At 40.1% G+C, this 20511-nt stretch overlaps 1 protein-coding gene across 1 annotated transcript in view; it reads left to right on the top strand.

Annotated features, from left to right (window-relative positions):
- Positions 1–14624, top strand: part of LOC135250744 (activin receptor type-1C-like) — a 28245-nt gene extending 13621 nt beyond the window's left edge. The window contains exons 3-9 of the mRNA XM_064327362.1: positions 4189–4425; positions 4892–5122; positions 6853–7020; positions 7747–7903; positions 9722–9846; positions 11044–11174; positions 11341–14624. Of these exons, the coding sequence (XP_064183432.1) occupies positions 4189–4425; positions 4892–5122; positions 6853–7020; positions 7747–7903; positions 9722–9846; positions 11044–11174; positions 11341–11487 (1196 nt within the window). The 3' untranslated portion in view covers positions 11488–14624. The remainder of the gene's footprint in view (positions 1–4188; positions 4426–4891; positions 5123–6852; positions 7021–7746; positions 7904–9721; positions 9847–11043; positions 11175–11340) is intronic.
- Positions 14625–20511: the final 5887 nt, after the last annotated feature.

Raw genomic sequence — 20511 nt, 5'->3', positions numbered from 1 at the left:
TCCGAGCTGGGCAATTATAAATTATTTGCCCAAAAAAACAGCACTGCAATGTGACTGGGTGAATTCTGGAATACCACTGCATAAATATTTCTAAACCTTACTCAAAAGGCCAAATGATACTTGGCCATGGTAGCAAACTCAGTTGATTTAGAAATATGTGTGTCTTCTGATAGACAACTTTTCACCAAGCATTGTGACTCAATGACAAACAAATGGCCATGATAAATTATAATTACAGAGATTTCATTTGAACTTTGTACATGACATTCACCGCTTTTATTTAATGTATCTTTTTTAAGTGATTGTAAAGTAACTGAAAATAGTTGAAATAGACCATAAATTATCACAGAGGGATGTAGCCACTACATATTTCAAATCATTTGTTGGCCAGTTACTGATCATGTGTGAGATGGAAGCCAGGTTTGACCTCTTCTATACCCTTCTATTGTATGTATGTATGTTCTATTTACATTCTATATGTAGACGTGACAGCCTTGCCATGAGAATAGACTTGATGTTTCATTGCTTAGCAATATCTGTGAGTAAGTAATACAAGTCAAGCCTATGCTAATTTGGAAACAGGAGATAAATAATTGAAATATGTGTATTTAAAACATGACAAAACCAACACTCGTCCAAGCTCTCTCAGTTCAGTTATTTTGTTTAATAAAACATCAAGATACTGTTGTCATTATTTCTTATTTATAGAGTATTTAAGCTATTTGGTTACAGGTTTAATGGGAAATTAAAACTGACCCATTATAAACTTGTAGGCGATGTTCTAATTCTGAAGAAAGAGAATTTGAACAAATTCAAACAATAAATTTGATTTATGAGATTTGTTCAACTCAATTTATGATAAAAATTACAGCCCAACTCAGCACCTCCCAAAAAATATGCCTTGTGAGAAACGCCTGATAAGTATATCATTATGCTCATCTAATATTGCAGAGGTAGACTATGGAAATTGGCAGCATGCCCTGCTCAATGCGCACAGCTCTTAAAGGGAATGAAAATTGATAATTTGATTGGCTATTAACAAATGCAGCTACACCACACCCACTGATGATATATTCAGTATAACCCTGCCCTGTTCCCAGGTGGACCACATGCTTTACGCTGTGTGCTGCTCCCCTCTGGTTCCAAAACTACCAACAATCACAAGTCATGCCCAGTGCGCCACTCACTGCACTGCGCCATTGACTATGCCCATGCATCGTGCGACATTGCTTACGGAAAAGAGAGCTCTGTGTTTGCCAACTGTAGCTGATGGACCCCAAGAATCACTGCTTGCAGCTATTATTATTAGGGGCCAAGCACCGAAGGTGCAGGGCACCTGTTGTAATCGTTAGTATTATTATTATTATACTTTCCGCAATGGGAGTCTATGGCAGCCCATAGAACCCATTGGTAGTTTTTTATTAAATTTGGCACATTGATAAAGGACAGTCGATTGTATCCAGGCATCGGATTTGGGGTCAATCCATCCATCTCTGTAGCGCCACCAACAGGCCAAACTTCAAGGTACATTTTTGCTTATAACTGAACCGTTTTTCCTAGAGTTGTGATCTTCCGCAAATTAGACATTTTTATCAAATGCTTTAAATGCTTTCTGCCATGGACGTCTATGGCAGCCCCTATAACCGACTGGTCGGTTTTTACAAAACTTTGCAGAATGGTAGAGGGTTATGCCGTTCACCCTGCGATGGACTGGTGTCTTGTTCAGGGGTTGTTCTGGTTGCTTGTCTGCCTGGTGCCCCTGTCGTGCTTGGCCCCTTCATTGCTGCTTGCAGCTATAATAATAATAATAATAATAATAATAATTATTATTATTATTATAAGCAGACATATCACATTATTAGATCCAATTAGAGGTACACAATTTCAATAAAACATCAATGAATAACAAATGTATCTGTAATTCCTAATTAACCTGCAGCAAAACTTTAATTTAGCGTAAGATTGAGAACATGGTGGACTGTCAAATGTGAGAGGAGAGGGTAATAGTAGGTGTAGAACATGCACTATACAAACACACAGGAAAATACTGAAAAAAATTTCTCAGTTGTGGGAATGCTGAAAACATCCTGATTGGCCAGTGTAAATTCTCTCACTTTGTGCTCTGTGCTGCCTGCCCATGCTTTATTAAATATGACAACTCTGATGCATTTGTTGTCTATGCCTGTGCTGGCCACACATATCCATAAACTGCTTGTAATATTATGTCATCAGGCAGTTCCCATTACTACCATTTCTACGGGATTGTCAGTAATGATAACATGAGTTATATTTTTCTGTATTGTATGTTTCTGAGCTTTTCACAAACTGTTTCATTATACACTCTGTCACATCTAGCGGGCAAGATATCCACTCACTCATACGACTCTGTTGTCCAAGTCATCCTTGGAATTTCTACGGCATTATCAAAGCAATTACTATGCACTGACAATGGGGCCTCATAAGCTTTATTGCCATGGTATTATTGTCTCTAAGAAATGTAATGTAGGCTCTCAGGATTCAGTTTGCAGAATTATTTTTAAAACTGTTCATTCATTTTGTACTGTTTATTCATTCTACGAGTTTATTAGCCTTACAATTGCATATAATAAGTATTGCACAGAAGTTTTAGGAGATAAAAGGCTTGGTAATTCAATTTAATCAGGAATACATGTAATCTAAAGTTGAATATACTGTGTTGTAGCAAAATAGTGCACATTCAGATTCAGTAGCTATTACACATTTGACTAAGTAGATTCTGGGAACACAAAATGTTCAGGTTGTTTTGTTAGTAGTAGAAGTAATGGTCAACAAAAGTGACGAAACACAGTGCCGTTTCAAAATTGATAAAATACTATTGATCATATCCCCTAGCAGAAATTCTCATTTAACTGGACCATTCTGTGACCCAATCTGAAAAGAAACGGTACTCTAAAAGTGCGCATAGCAAATGGCTTTCCTGTTTGTTGCAAGTTATTGGAATGGACTTGTTTTAAAATATGTGGAAATCTTAGACAACTTGTGCTTTTATTCTTGTAGTAATTCACATTAATGGTATCGCTGCTGAGTGAAATTAAATTTATGGGGACAAATTGTCCACTAGAGGAAGAGGAGATCATTAAAAACATGCAAGTAAAAATGGCACAAATGATTTTGACTCAAAGTTTTTTCTTAGGGAGCACACTCTATTTGGCCAGACTAATTGGTCATGGACAGATAGAAAGTGATCATCTTGTATGTCCTACTGAAATGGTCTGAATTAACTTGGTTGGTCAAAAACATTCCACTTTCTGGCCCTGAAAAACTTATTGCTTGCTTTAGCGCTATGTTTGGGGTCATTGTTCTGCTGTAAGATGAAGTGCTGTCCAATGATTTTTGGCGTATTTTGTTGGATGCGAGTAGCTAAGATGCTTGCATGCTTTAGTATTCATCCTGCAGCTAAAAAATCAGCAGTCACATCATCAATAAAGACAAGTAAGTAAATTCCAGTGGCAGCCGTACATGTCCAAGCCAGAACACTAACTCCACCATGTTTTGCAGATTTGGTGGGGTGCTTTGGATCATGAAAAGTTCCTTCCCCATACTCTCTTCTTTCTATCACTTTGGTATAGGTTAATTCTAAACTTGTCCAGGAGACTTTTTTCCAGAACAGTTTTAAATGTACATGTGACTCCTCTGATACACAACACCTATTTTTGCTTCTTTTTGACACTGCGGATGCACCACCAATTATATACTTCCCATGTCGTTGGATGATTACGAGGTCAGCATGTTCTTGGTTTGTGTATCTGCAGGTGCCTAGTCTGACCAGAAGTGGCTGCTAGAAAACAATGAGACCAACAGAGCTTCCTGGCTTGCCCCTTATCATCCCCAACAAGGCCAATTGTTGCCTTGCCAATGCAGATCTCCAGCCATAGTCTGCAATAGCGCGACCGGGACACAAACAATCAGTGCTAACGCTTTGCTGTAATTCTATTCAAAAAAATGTTTCATTGGATAAACCTAAAATTTTCACTTCAATTTGTTACGTCTATATTTTTCAGGTTTTTGCAAATTTAAAATATTTAGGTTCATTTGCATTATAATACCAGAACTGAAAGGTGCAATAAACTGTGCATTAGAAAGAGTAAATGAGCCCAACTTAATAGGTTTATAGCTGGTGACTTTCTCCTGTTTGCCCTGTGTGATCAGAGAGGCCATCAGGGGGAAACAGCTGGAGCAGTCTGGAGCTGGTGATGGTGACCCTGGTGCCTGTTTGCCTATTGTGTGTCAGCATCCTACTGTGGGTCCACACTCTCCATGGACAGCGTTGTATCTACAGGAAGGCCAACAAAAATGACATGGAGGAGACTTTGGATGACCAGATGTCCCCTGATAAGCATCTCAAAGACCTCATTTTTGACCTGAGCACCTCAGGGTCTGGATCTGGTATGGACCTCATAAGATCATGACATGGTATCTCAGGTGAAGTAGTGCTTTTCAAAAATGTTTTAGCCCCCTTCTATTTCCAGATTTGGAATCACCACTTTAATTTCTCCAGTCACCACTTTTCTGTCATACTCATGCAGGGAAGTGTATGCTCTCCTCCAAGCCGCCCACCTGATAGCAAATGACTACTTTCCACACTAGTGCAACACTTCAGCAGGTCAATTTAGTCTGTATTAATGGAAAGGTCTGTGAAGGTTCTGACCCCTGTGTTCTCAAAATGGTTTTCTTTTGTGCTGGTGGACTGTTAGCTGGAACATTCTGTCCAGCCCATAATTTGTTTTCCATGGTGTAATTTTCAAATAGATATGGCTAAAAGGTCTGAATCACTCTTCAGCTTTCTTATACCTGGTTGTATCACGCTATTTAGATACATTAATGTTCCTGCTGGGGCTGGTTTCTCCATCAGGACTTCCACTGCTCGTCCAGAGGACGATAGCTAGGACGATTGTCCTGCAGGAGAGCATCGGGAAGGGCCGATTCGGGGAGGTGTGGCGGGGGAAGTGGAGGGGGGAGGATGTGGCAGTGAAGATATTTTCATCACGGGATGAAAGGTCCTGGTTCCGAGAAGTGGAGATGTACCAGACCATCATGCTTAGACATGAAAACATCCTGGGCTTCATTGCTGCCGACAATAAAGGTACTCTGCTCTTCAGAATGATCAAAGCCATGGAGAGAGTGCCCTGTTCATTTTAGACAGAGCTTTTTCTAGGAATATGTCTATATTTTCCCATATATGACCCATACATTTTCATATACTATGGGCCAAATACAATTAAACACACTTAGACTGTTTAAGGTCAATTCTCTCAAACCCTCCAGAATAATCTGACGCTGTATCAGAATAAAGGCTACTTTCTTTGCACTATCACAATTGCAGCAAGATGTAGCATATTCAGCCTAATGAAATGATTTCCAGGGAATGATCGACATGCATATTTATGGTTAGACCACTTTTTAAAATATGCACCTTTTCATGCTAAAAGGCCAGTGCTGTATCTCTTTAATATTCATTGAGCACATCATAATTCCAATACGTACCTGCTGAGTTACTGATTGATTGTGTGAAACACTCTATCCCAATAACATTTTAGCAGTTAATTCTACTGTTAGCAACTGAAATATATTGCACTGAAATACATTGTTGTCTAGCCAATATTTGTTTCTCTCTTCTTCATTATTACACATTGCTTTATTACACAAAGCTATTTTTAAATTTATATTCTATCCTCGATTTTTTTCCCACCCCGAACTCACCCGAACTTTTTGATCTCCCGTCAGCAGCCCTTCCTGTTGAATTCAGGAGTAGTGAGCTATAGACCCGTGGCTCCTCTGATTCACATGATGGTATTTTTGCTTCTTTTTCGCGTTGCGGATGCACCACCAATTATATACTGCCCATGTCGTCGGAGGATTACAAGGTCAGCATGTTCTTGGTTTGTGCATCCGGTCTGACCAGGAGTAGCTGCTAAAGCAATGAGACCATCTGAGCTATCCGGCTTACCCCCTCTCAGTTCCCGATGAGGCTGGGCCAAATGTTGCTTGCCATGGCAAAACCAGGACCCAAAAAACCAGGCTCAATGAGCATCTATACAGAGCGCGCCACCCAGAGGCCCCTACACAAACTAATTTTAAACATACCGTATGCCTGGAAAAGGACTACATTATTTAATTGCTTTATTCATAAAATATTGCATTAATTGAGCATGATGATGTTTCTTCATCCTTTCATTTCCTTCTATTAAATTTTTAAATCTTTAAAAAAAATGCAAAACATAAATAACTTTATTTTATTAATTGTTTTAAACAGTGAGAACTGTGAATTGGAGGCAGGCATACAGATTCTTGGCAAAAGGTGCAAGTTCACCCCTTCTTTTAAAAAAGCTCCCACTTCCAGCCCAGGTGGCACAATTCTGTTGCTTTTTTTATTTTTCAGTCTTCAGCTTTTAAGTATGTTCGCTTGAATATGAAGAGGTCAGTCTGGTTGAATTGAATTGCCTTAAACTGGCCACATGGGTTTAAATCTAGGTGGGTTGTCTTTCTTGTATATTTTTTTCACAACTCAAAAGCATGACTAAATGTTGGGGGATGAGGTTTCAGTCCCTGTACAGCATGAGATGTGAGGGGCTAAGGTGGTGTGAGCATTTGTTTTACCTCACTTGATTTGTTTTTTCATGCCCAACAAGCCAATGAAAACTCACATCTTTAAAAAGCACCCTGAGCTCATTTCAAAACTTGTTGGACACTTTTCTAACAGGAAGTCTCCTCCAAGTAGTAGAACTGAACTGAACTGAAACATTCTGCTAGTCAACCTAAAAAACAATGGTACCATTTATCATGCCAAGAAAATGGTTTTCCTGTCTGTTGCAGACAACGGGTCATGGACTCAGCTCTGGCTGGTGTCAGAATACCATGAGCATGGATCCATGTTTGACTACCTGAACAGGTACACCATCTCTGTGGAGGGGATGGTCATCCTTGCCGTCTCTTTAGCCAGTGGACTCGCACACCTGCACATGGAGATCATCGGTGCTCAGGGTAACGCCCACTGTCAATCAACTCTGACACAAAAGTAATCAAAGACAAACTTATTGTAGTAAATTATTGGCTCTTCATTAATTAAAAATTACATTTTTCTGCATAAACTATTTAAGAAATAAAATGTATGAACATCAAATGCAAACCATTTGCATTTAATGTTCATACATTTCCAATAATTAACTGCTTTGTTACTTATCTGATTTTACCAAGTTAGATAAGCCTGTCTTCTCAATCTGAGAACACAGTTTTTCTGACTGAGATAATTCCACCTTCAGAGTTTGCACTGTCAATCAAAAGTAAAAGTCTACGAAATACACATGTATTGTGATTAAGTGGGCATAAATTTTTTTTTGAAAGATTTTCTGTTCCAGACAGTTAAATCTGCCAATTTACCAATAGTTTAATTAGGTCTATTAACAGAAATATCATTTTCTTAGTCAGTTATACTGCCTACAATATTTTTATCTTTATTGGTCAAAGTTAAAAAAGACCATGCTAAAAATCATAGACATCACTAATACCTAACCTAAACCAAAGCTAAATATATAACTAATACTATATTATATTGATTAATACTATATATCAATTAATTTTAAATTTATAATAATTAAATTATATATATTTTATTTTTTAATTTGTCATTTTCAGAATTCAAATGCATGTGAAGCATCCTCATCTCTAACACAGTCAACGAAGAAATGTGCAATTTTTCTTATGTGACAGGCAAGCCGGCCATCGCTCATAGAGATTTAAAATCCAAGAACATTTTGGTGAAGAAGAATGGCACTGCTGTCATTGCTGACCTGGGCCTGGCGGTGAAGCATGATTCAGTCACCAACACTACAGATATTTCATCCAATCACAGAGTGGGAACAAAGAGGTAAGAACAGTGCCCCATCTGGCAAAGACAATCAGACCTGTATGCATAAGAACACCAGTTTATAAAGGGCAGATTTCTGACCTGGAATTCAATGTCATTGCTCAGGAAGGGGTTGATAGAGCCTTTTTTTGTTTATGACATTTTCAGCGCATATAACTACGGACATGTAGCAGACAATTTTGACAAGTGTTGAGTGGTCACATTTCTAAGCAATGGGAAGTAGACCTAGACATAAAAAGTGTTATATATTATATTATCTGCACAAAAATAAGACTAATAATAAATAGTTTGCTGTCGTGTAGGCTATAAAATTGAAAGGCTACAACAGATGAGCTCAGATAAAAAAAGGATTTAAATTTATGATAAAATTTGATTGTAGTTAGTTGTTCAAACAATTTCCTCTGTCATTCTGTGGTGGTGCATCTTTCAGCATGAGTTGGTTGAAACAGGCACGTATCGTTTTGCCTTCTGAACAACATTCTGAGTGGTTTTTTTTTTTGCCTCTGTCCCAGAGAGATATATGCAGTGCCTGGTTCATAAGGCTATAATCTGGTTGAAAGATCCATGTTTTTTTTCAAATCTGGAGTACATATTGAAGTACTGGGAATGGTACAGTACAGCAAAATACCTACTGCCCCGTAATCATTAGACCTAATTTATTTTCCTTGCAGAATGAATAAAATTTGCAAAAATAATTACCGTCTGTTGACTTGTTTGTTTCCACAGACATGCTGTCAATTGATTTGACCAGGTCTGCCACATTTAAAAATGCACATAATTGAAAATTTGCCCGCTTTTTCAAGTGGAATGTCAAAAATGCATCCATTAAATCTTGTATGTCTTTTCCCCACGGCGAGCAGGTTTGCCTGCCACTGTTAGCTATGCATGGCAAATTGTGGTCACTCACTCACTCACTCATGGACGACCTGAGAGGGATGTTTGGTAGGATGCATGCGCAGGTGGTGCTTCGTTTAGTAGGACGCATGCGCAGGTGCATCTCCCAAAATCACCACTTCGAACGGCACAAGATTTTTAAGCACAGCTTTATCGCCTGACGTTACTTTAGCTAACCCTAACATGTTAGCATTTCGCCTACTTTAGTTAACCTAGTTAGCGCTGGTTTTTCTGAAATCCAATCTCTTCATCAGTGAAGGTTGTCGAAAATGTGTTTCACAGTATCATAAATAGACAATTCAATTATCAATGGATTGGTAAGGTATCATAAATTGACAATTCAATTATCAATGGATTGGTAAGCTATCATAAATAAACAATTAAATTGTCAAGTCAGACCAGGCCCTATTGGGCCCTAGGTTTTCCCACCACAGACATGCAGCTGTGTCTGATCTCAGTGTTACCTTATCTGGCCTCACTTCCTCTAACCAGACAAGCATTCCTGCTTCCCTGTCCCCAGTTTATCTGCCCACTCACATCAGTCCCACCTCAATCTATTCCTAATTGGTGACATGCTCATGGACACATGGATTTATCAGTTGGCGCTTGTGCGAATGAACTGAACGGTGAATGTGTTTGTGACTTTGGGGTATCTGAAACAGGTTGCATTTTCCAGGATTTAGTTTTCTTCTACAACTAGCCAGGGTGCTTTTAAACTCACCCTGCAAAACTGCATCTCCCTCATGGCATCATAAACTACATAAACTGGATTTTTTTCTTAAATTGCAGCAAAGAATATTGTTGTATGGTTGTGACCAGAATTACTTGTCGCGCCCTCTCTACAATTGGGACTTGACAGAGGCAAGTTCACTATCAGTCACAAAACGCTTATAATTGACAGCACATTTAACTTTCTGAACGCAGGTATATGGCTCCAGAGGTCCTGGACGACACAATCAACATGAACACCTTTGAGTCGTTCAAGCGGGCAGACATCTACTCCTTGGGCTTAGTGTTCTGGGAATTGGCACGGAGGTGCCCTGTGACAGGTATTGTTGTTCAGACAACTTCCAAGCACAACATCAGTGCAACTGAGCCATCTTATTAAAAACATGTGGGGAAGTGAAGCACTTGATTATAATGCTAAATAAAATGTATTCATTTCAGCGTGATGAAGAGATTAAAGTACTATTCTCAATGTGACCCACTGTATCAGGAATGCAAGCAGAACTGCAGCAGTAAGGGCTGAGGCTTTACCCATGGAGGGAGGGTTTTGATTGACAGGTTTTTCATTGAGCAATGGCCACTCCCCTAATCGATCAGCAGCTTAGTCTGCCTGCAACAGCTACTTCAGTTGTTCAGCCATCCAGAGCAATACCTGGGTAGCTCATCTAGAGAATTACAGAGAAAACTGTGTTATGTTTCTGTTTCACTTCACCTTTTAGTTGATTATCTTTTTTTTCCTCCTGCACGATCTTTGTTTCGGTTTGTAGTATGGGCGTGGTTTCCTCTAACTCTCTCTCCCCTCAGCTGATCACTCTCACCTGTTCTGGCCGCATTCTCACACATTGGTTAATCAGTCATTTCATTCACCTGTTCCCTGTTTGCATGTACATGCTCTGTTCAAGTATCTCTCATTTCACTCACCTGGTTCCCTTGGTATAAATTCTCTGCCAGATTGTGCTTCTGTTTACATTGCCTTTCCAGCGTTTTTCTCTTGCTAGTTTGACTCGTGTTTGATCTTGCCTGTTTTCCTGACCACCGATTTTTGCCTGCCGTCTTTGCTTTGCTGATTTCCTGTTTTGACATTCGCCTGATTTTTGTACTTTTGCCCCGGTGTAAATTCTGGTTTTGATCTATGCACGAACTGACTACGAGACTGCCTGCTGTATTGTGTACTTTCACATTAAACATCTCCATTCGGGGGTTTCGCCACTTCGTTGTCTGAGTCTGCATTTGGGTCCACCCAACTTTGACCTGTGACAAACTGACTGACTGCATGAATTTTAGAGGGCTTGCATGCTGGTATGTCCCCCTAAATCAATGGAGGACATTCAAATGAATTGAGTTGACTAATTGATGAGAAATACTACATTGCAATAAAGACGTTACATTCACATTGGTGGTTGTGATTGATGTGATCATACTTTATTGTAAAGCGCTATGCAATCATGTATAGTAGAGTTTATTTCTGACCATTTCTGCTTGCAGTTTTCATGAAGCGATAAACATATGTTTTTGTACAGGCATCTATGAAGATTATCAGTTGCCTTACTATGACATGGTGGCTTCAGATCCATCATTAGAAGACATGAAAAAGGTGGTCTGTGACCAAAAATTGAGACCCAACATTCCCAACCAGTGGCAAAGCTGTGAGGTATGAAGGGTGGGAGAGGGGCAGTGGAATTACTTCGGAAGAAATGTACATAGTGTAATTGATAGTATGAAAAGCAGCATGGCAGCTAAAATGTGAACTATGTAACAGGGGTTTGGGTTAGGTCTGTAATGGGTTTTCTCCTTGTCTATGATTCTCTATTTGGCAGGCACTAAGGGTGATGGGTAAAATCATGCGAGAGTGCTGGTATGCCAATGCTGTTGCTCGGCTCACTGCGCTACGGATAAAGAAAACTGTCTCCCAGGTGATGACCATCATGGACGGCAAAGACTCGCTGGCCTCACAGCTAACATGAATGTAAAACCAGGACTTCAATCATGGACCTTCACCCATGAACTATAAATGCCCTGCAGTGGGATGCTTGGCCTACTATGCCAAAGAACCCTGACAGCACAGCTACGTTAGGCCAACGTAGACACTCTGTCAAGCTCCGTCTGTGGGAGGTAGCCATGACGAAGCCCAGAGGTAGTTAGCCCATCAGGCAGATGCTTACCTCGGAATCAGGTTTGTGTCAAAATTATTAGAGAAAACATTATTCGTTTGACAGATCTGTGCCAAAATTATCAAGCAAAATATTTCTGATTGAGAGCGAAGAAATACATATTGCGAATAAATTGATTTCAAAAGTAAAATTTAAGACTTTTGAATCTGGAACAAAATGGAAAAATATTGCAATCAATTGGTTTTCTGTGCTGTGAAAACTATCGGCTGTGTTTGACACTTAATACAATGTTTTCTTGATTTTGACACATCTGATTTCGCGGCAAGCAACGTAGCTGCGAAATCATCCCAATGGGCAAACTACCTCCACACGATGTCACGACTACCTCATAAAGATGGAAAGCGACTGAGCACCTACGTTGGCCCCATGTTGCTTTTCTCAGTGTGCTGTCTGGGAAACAAGGTGTTATTAAGAAGCAGAAGTCACTGCTAGAAGTTACTTATTCAATCCAAGGTATAACCTCACCATAATGGTCATATAAGACCGAGAAAAGGCAGGTATATTGTATAGATTCCACACTACCTCAAAAAGTGGCCAGAGAAGCTGTACAGCAACTATTTTTGCCATCCATGTATTGCTTGAGAAACATGCGTATTGTTTGTTAATGTTAATGTTACCATGTAACACACCCGCTGCTATGCCTGATTGTACAGGAAACTTGTGTTCTGTTCCGGGGATGTTACCACGTATCCTATTGCCACAGCCGCTACGATAGAGGTAAATGCTTTATCCTTGTGAATGAATGAAGCTAGTTCTTAGTGCCTAAAGTGATGACTCATTTTTACATTAACCTTGGGAATTTTAATCCACATATTTGCTTGTCAAATACCTGACTTCAGTTTAGTTTGATTTGAAAAGTTTAAAACTAAAGATTGTGTGATTACTTTTACAGAGAATAATATCTCTTTGAAAAACACTGAATGTTTTCATTCTTATTTTAAGGGATTGAAAAAGGAAGTTGTTTTCTTTACAGTCTGTAACAGCTTTAATTCCACAACACGGACCTCCATTACAGGATTATTCAATGTGTTATTTCAATGAGTCCTTACATTGACCATCCCCTGCTCAAGTACAGAATACATGTCAGCTAGAGGTAGTTAGAGGAGGGGGTTGCAGAATTTGTCTCCAAGATGTTTGTGAAAAGCAAAGCAAGTACAACTTTTACTGTATTTAAGATATTCTGAATGTAACTGAAAATCACTATAAATCTTTGTGCAATCCAAGCATTTATTTTTTACATTTATTGCAAAGCATAAATCAAAAATATTCCTTGATGCAAAGATTACAAATATACATGTATATTTTTCTACATTGTATGTAAGTTGAGTGGATTGTTTTCTATTGCACTGTAGCGTTGCTATAAGCTGCCATATATGCGTGTTTACATGAGTACATATTCTGTGTGTATTACTGAAAAGCTGTATTAGCAAGAGAATGTGAACCTGATGCTTTTGTTTGTTAGTTTGGGCAGATAACCCACTCCGGGGTGCCACAAGTGTCTGTGAGGCCAAATAAATTATTCATTTTTTTATTTTTTAGGTATGCTTTATTTATCCAGGAGAGAGTCCTATTGAGATTTTTATCTTTTTCAAAAGGTGAAAAGACCAAGATAGCAGCATACATAAATACCAGAACTACATGTAACAGAGCTACTTGCTTAACTACATTTCCCAATAGCATGTGGTAGCTTAACCTCTTTGGAAAACAATTAGCTTTCTAGTTGGTGAACTATTTTTTTTTTAGTAGAGCAGTAGTGAGGTAGCATGAACAAAGGTACATTTCCCCTGAGTTAAAGTGCAGAAGAAAGATTAACTTTTTAAAATTGATTTAAATTTTAAAGATTAAAATTAAAAATGGGCATTTTGGTCAGTATAACTGCCTGGTGTTGGCATATGGAACATTGACCCAATTCCAAACAGAGCCCACTGGACTCATACTTATATTTTTGGGGACAGGTGAGTCTACATATGGACAAGGGGTACATATGTAGACATATGCACATGTCTGAAAAATAGGCATACCGGTAGTTTCAAAGCTTAAAAAGCTTTGCCATCAATGTTTGACTATCTACACAGAAATGTTTTCACTGATCTCTGAATCTTTACAAAAACCACAATGTTTGGCGGTGAATTGCTACTTTTGGGATGTCCTACCTTTGGGGAATCTGAGTTAGATCTGTCTCCTGAGTCACTTGTGTATGCTGTCTTTGAAGGCTGCTGTTCTTACCCCCTTATCACAGTGGCTTACTCTCAGTTTTTTTTTCCCTACAATGAAATCAACTCTGTCGATTTGGTTGATCCAAATCTTAGGATGAATTTTCTTTCATGTCACCTTTGCTGGGTTTTAACATAAGTGCTGTTTTGCTGTTTTTAAAAAAAATGTGACTAATCACCCACCCCCAACACATCGGCATTTACCACCATAGTGTAAGAGCCTGTCACCATGACTTTGCATTGTTCCAGACTGAACTGTCCTCTGTGGTCATCGGTGAAGATAGCAGCAGCACATCAAAGCACAAATTCTGCACTGAGGGAGAAATCTGAATAACAATCTGTCATTTTCAGCAGTATACACATGCCTAAAATGAATGTACTGGTAGGATGTTTTTGCAGACATGACCATTTTCCCAAAGTTTTTACTCTTTTCAGTTTTTACTCTTATGGTGCACATTGTGCCTTCCAAGTGGATGACATACCCTTTGCATTTGCCCTACTTGATGCACTGTAATAACAACTGGCCTCCGTGCATTTGTAATTTGCACAAATCATTACATCAGTGTTTTATTTTTCTTATTCTAGTGCATTACATGTGTAGGGAGTTATACACTAGACATTCTGAAGCGTAAATATTGTACATATATTGTACTTTAATGCTTTATTAGACAGTGTGTACAGCAGCAGTGTTTGTGATTGTAGTTAATAAACTGTGTGTCAAAAGTGTGCAAGTATATGCCTATGAGTTCCATGCTCAAATGTTTTACTCTACAACAGTGTTTTACCTGTGAGACATGCTATCCCTGGACAGGTCCATTTCCCCTATCTGGCAATGGTACAGGCCATACAAAATGTCAATGTGAGTTTTAAAAGTAAATTTGGTGTCAAGCCAAATGCCTAGATATTTATGTCTAGAGACTTTCTTTGTTAGCACCACTTAATGTATTGATCATCAGATTAGCATATTCAATATTTCTTGCTTTTGAGAATTACATACATTTCATTTTAGATGTATTTAACCCAAGCTTGAGATTCATCAATGCATGCTACAAATAATTAAAAGCAGACTGAAAATTTTCAAAAGCTATATGTATAGAATGACCAAAGCAGTAAAACTTTCCAGAAGTTATAGAAGATACACTATCATTAATGTACAGTGTAAAAAAGACGGATTCTAAGATAGAACCCTGAGGAATTCCTATTGTGACATGTATTGATTCAGATCATATACTACCGAAAACCACATACTGTGATCTATAGGCTGTTCTTAAACCACTTGAGAGGAGTGGCATTGAGGCCAAGTTTGTGTAAAAGAATGAGATGATCAACTCTATCGAAAGCCTTGGCCAGGCTACAGAAAGAGCTGTGCAGAACTGATGATTGTCAAAAGCTGATACAATATCATTTATGCCTAAGGAGGTAGCGGTGATGGTGCTATGTCCAGACCTAAAACCAGACTGTTGGTGACATTGGATTGAATGACCAGCCAGGAAGACCTAAGATAAGAAGCTGCACATTTATCAGTGATTATAACATTTTTGCTTAGCTAGGTTACTTAGGATAGTAATTATTTAAATCACCAGAATCTCCCCCTTTATGTAAAGGGAGTACATAAGCAGCCATCCACATTTTGAGGATTATACTGGTAGTAATAGTCAAATTATATATTTGCAAAATGCATTGTGTAAGTAGCGGTGCAGAAAATAAACAAAAAAACAGATCTAGACTATCAGTATAATGGAGTGGGGGTGTAGGAGAACCAGAAGCGACTAATATAGGGGAACGAAAAGCTAATGCTACTGGAAGCGTTAGCCACAAAGTCCCGAAGGACAAAGGAAAGGGAACACCCGAAAGTTAAAACACAAAACAATTAAGATCCTTGGGAGAGCAACTCCCGCACACAAAGGATCCTAAACAACAAAAAAACACGGAGTAAAAAACCACTCCGAAGGACCACCTTGTCCAGCCGTAAAACTGGCTTGCAAAATCAAAAGCGACCCGTGAAAACCAGGGCGAAAAAAGAAAAGGACCAGTGGTACAGAGGCGAAGCTCTGGTACCAAACCCAAAACTGGTCTCAAAAGAAAAGACAACTGATTAGCAAAACTTACTCAGCGAAAAGAAAAACCTGAGACGCAGCTCAGAAAAACACAAACAAAATACATTACCCGGGACAACGTCCCGATACCCACCGGCTCACACGAGCTCAAAATAAAAGTATAAATGCTCTTAAGGCGTCAGAATGCGCTCACTGCGCTAAGAGACTTAACCGCCTTAAGAGGACACAGAACCAACCACGAACACAGTTCAGTAAACCGTCCACCGAGCACCTATACCTATACCGTACCGGCTTTGTGATAACGGGATTTGACACAGAAGCGCTGATGGCTGTTCTGTCAGTGCTTATAAAGGCACCTCCCCAGGTGAAAATAATTGGGAATCAGACACCTGGAACAAATTAAGAAATTATCAATGGCCGGGTGCCTTCTAGTGGCAGCACAAGGCCACTACACCCCAGAACCATGACAATCAGCTCCAGTTGAATTGTATGAATTGAGAGATGTAAGTGCAGCTAAAACTTCAGATGAGGTAGAAACGTCAGTTGATTCTGTGATAATTTGTGTTAGGTTTAAATCAGAACAGACCTCAATTTATCAGCGTGGCAAACACGCCTGCCACAGGCCACCGAAGTGGCTTTCCTTGGGGCCCTCCAGCACAGAGAGATGTTCAAGCAGTCCACATTTATTTGCAAGGGTTTGGCAAGATGGTACAGCCAAATGAGCAGATGTAAAACCCTGTCATGACAGAGAAGGCTCCCCTGTGTGGGTGGGGATGGCAGATTTAACCTGTGCGCAGTGATTACCTCACTACGCACAGGTGCAGCCACTCCTGTTCCTGGGTCCAATTAGCCTGGCCAATTATCTAATTCTTAACCAATTATCCAATTGGCCAGGTCTAATTAGCTTGACCCAGGGCAGGTGTGGCTGCTTAAACCAGCCATCCCCACACCACATACCCCCAACGCCAAACTGAGGCCAGGGAGGATCCCTGGCCGAAGCCAACTCCCCCCCAGCACTCCAACCAAAAAAAAAAAAAAAAACCAAGCGCCCTTAACACTTTAAGGGCCCCGGAACAGTCCAGTACATAGTCGTGACCCTCCCCCGGACGATGAGGCAGCCCTCCCTCCTCCTCCTCCTCCCTCTCGGAGCGCGGGGATTCCTGGGCTGCTCAGCTGGCTGGTGGGGATGTCACCGGCTTGGGCTGTTCCAGGGGCTGTGGTGGGGTGGCTGGGCTGGTAGGCTGGCTGGGCTGGTGGGCTGGCTTCCTTGTGGCGCTGGGGGACCAGGAACCCTTGCAGGTGTGGTGGCCGCCAGTCGGCTCTGCTGGAAGGCTGGTGCAGGCTTTCCTCCCTCACGGGCTCCGGGCAACCCAACCAGGCCAAAACGACGAACTAAAACAACCAACAGACAAGAAAGGAAGCAATACGGCGCGGCCACTGCTTGTGCGCCGCCCGTAGCTGACCCGCCTTCCCGGCCAAGTCCAGCTCACGGCGCGACCACCTCTCGTGCACCGCCCGTAGCTGACCTGCCTTCACGGCCAGGTCCAGCTCCCCAGCGTCCCAGCTGAGGATCGCTTCCTTCCCCTCCCTGGTCATCTTCCACTCCGTTTTTGGCCCGGAGGATCCACCCCACCCGAAGCCCTGTCGGGAACACCTCAGCTGTCTCTCCTCCAGTGTGCTTCCTGGCTGGCCCTCCTGTGCCTCTTTCCTGTGCCGGAGCGGCCCCACGTTGGGCGCCACTGTGGCAAACACGCCTGCCACAGGCCACCGAAGTGGCTTTCCTTGGGGCCCTCCAGAGACACAGGGAGAAGATGTTCCAACAGTCCAGATTTATTTTACGAGGGTTTGGCAAGGTGGTACAGCCAAATGAGCCGATCTTAAACCCTGTCATGACAGAGAGCTCCCCTGTGTGGGTGGGGATGGCAGATTTAACCTGTGCGCAGTGATTACCTCACTACGCACAGGTGCAGCCACTCCTGTTCCTGGGTCCAATTAGCCTGGCCAATTATCTAATTCTTAACCAATTATCCAATTGGCCAGGTCTAATTAGCTTGACCCAGGGCAGGTGTGGCTGCTTAAACCAGCCATCCCCACACCACAATCAGAAACATCTTTTTACCAATCAAAATTAAAATCACCCATAGCAATTAATTAATTCAGAATATGCAAAAGCGTAGTTCAAATCACTAAAACTATCCACTGCACATTCTGCAGCTGGAAGGTGATAGGCTCGAACTAAAATAAACAAGTAGTTCTGTCCCAGGAGTAACCTTAAAGCACAAAATTCTAATTGATTTTTAAATGAAACAGACTGAAGCACATGAACTGGTGTAAATGATTACACCACCACCCCTTCCAGTTCTCAGATCTAAAAATATTGTAAATGTCAATAGTTACAGTGAAATCAGTAACACTATTTTTTAGCCAGGTTTCAGTCAGTACTAGGGCATCTGGGTCTGCAAAAGGGATAAGAATATTTACAAGATACATTTTCTGACTGTAGTAAGCTTCTAACATATATATGAAACAGGCAAAACCATTCATAAGTTTGTGAATGTAGTCTGAATTTTATGCTAATGTTGTAAATTGCTAATGTGCCAAGCAACGTCAACACAGGTGTTTCTGGGCCTATTTCCCATTATTATGCAATGGTCCAAATCCAGCAGAAGAACCGTTACAATCCAAGGCAATCCAAGTTTTAATTGATGACTTTTCTGTTTGTTGAAAATGTGTCTTTGTTGAGATATCATTCCTGATTGTACTGTGTTTGTTATGAGTAACTGATAAGAATGCATATAAATGTATAAACCATAAGATAACCTCTAGAGAGACATACATGCACATATATACATTCTAGAGATTGGAGATTGTGTGAAGGAACTGCAGATGTCTGCTACTTTCAAGTGAAAGTAGGTTGTGAAGTCATCTGCTGTGAGAGAAGAGGGAGGTGGGGGAGGGGGTGAGTTGAGGAGGGAGGATAACAACAGTTTGCAGTATGAGGGTTATGGCATGATGCATGAATCTTCTTTAAAGTTGTCCATCAGTCACTTATGTCATATTCAAGCTTTACTAATACAATGTTTACACTCACTGTTCTGTAACTGAGAAAGAATTACTCACTAATCATAATGTCTATAACTTTCCCTGCATTGTTTCTCATAAGCCCCACAACCTTATACAGCTGACTAGCTCTGCAGGCTTTGCATTTCTTACTTGCAACACTTAAAGTGATAGGTAAAGGTAAATGCATGAATGGCTTCAGACTACACTGCATAGGGTTACTATGGTATGTATTAAGCATCAGCAACAGTACAAGAAAGCAATTGCATTGCAATATCAGCTTATATCAGTCTAAACATTTCCATATATTCCTATGTGGGGATTAAATGGCTGGCGTGCATTATTGACATTGTGTTGATTCGTGAATAGTGAATAAATTTATGTTGATTTTTGTCACCCATTTCCTTTCAGACAGGAAGATGACTGGTGTATAAATAGTATGATTGAGGGAAAATATTTGAAGACTATATTTTGAAGCTCTATTTAAACTTATAAACCTCAGCCACTCAATCCTGCGGTTGTCTTTGGAGACAGCTCTTCCTAATATATATCATTATTATTTCAGAGAAAAAAATATACAAAAACACTTCAGCGGATAGCAGTCTAAGAATAAGTGAGAAATATGAAGTCAACGTGAAACATAAATTTAGTAAAAACAAAGATAAGTAATTCAGTTTTAATTAATTTGGCAATACATTAACATGCCAGTACATTGCACTCTCAGGTTAAGCACCTTCTGGAATGCACTGGACTTCTGCTGATTGAAAAACAGGAATTTGTCCTGCATCTTTACATACTCTGTATTCACATAACTAACTGTCTGCCAGCTCAACAATTTATTTGTCAGTTAAACAGTGAAAGTTTTCATTCTTGTGGTTGACCACACTTAAGGATTGACTCAGTGACCTAAATGACTAATGGCGTTGAGTCTGTACTCATTGCCGGGTAACAGGAGTAATGGTGGAAAAATTTGACTTGACAGTTATTTTGTGGTTTGGCTGACCGTTTCTCGGAATGCAAGAGCAAGATCCCTTTCGATGTGAGAGGATTCTAGAAAAGCGCATAAAATAATTACCTTCAAAACAATGCATAATGAACACAAGGAAGCTGTAAAGTTTGGTCAAAAATAAATTGGAGAGCAATAAAGAGCTTCGCTGATTCCTGTTCTCCCATTCAGAAAGTCACATTAAATCATTCTTAAATCAGTCTTTTTGTTTTTGAATTGAAAGAAACACAAACATGTTCAGTATGGAGCTGGTTCCCCTTTTCGGCTCATTCAGCTGTACATGTGAAAACTTTCCAGTACAGAAATAAAATGTCACTTTTCTCAGTGCCTTAGGGGTTGCAGCTACAGTTGACGGCGTTATATGCAGTTTGCCTCTATAAATACTGCTGTTGGTTTTGCTGCATTTCAGCTTGCTAACAGACCTACTGAGCCATTACATTAACAAACGTTCAGAACCATTTGTCTAAATGAACTGTAATTC

Source organism: Anguilla rostrata, chromosome 3 (assembly GCF_018555375.3).
Source record: "Anguilla rostrata isolate EN2019 chromosome 3, ASM1855537v3, whole genome shotgun sequence".
NCBI lineage: Eukaryota > Metazoa > Chordata > Actinopteri > Anguilliformes > Anguillidae > Anguilla > Anguilla rostrata.
This window is presented reverse-complemented; position numbering and strand designations above follow the sequence as displayed.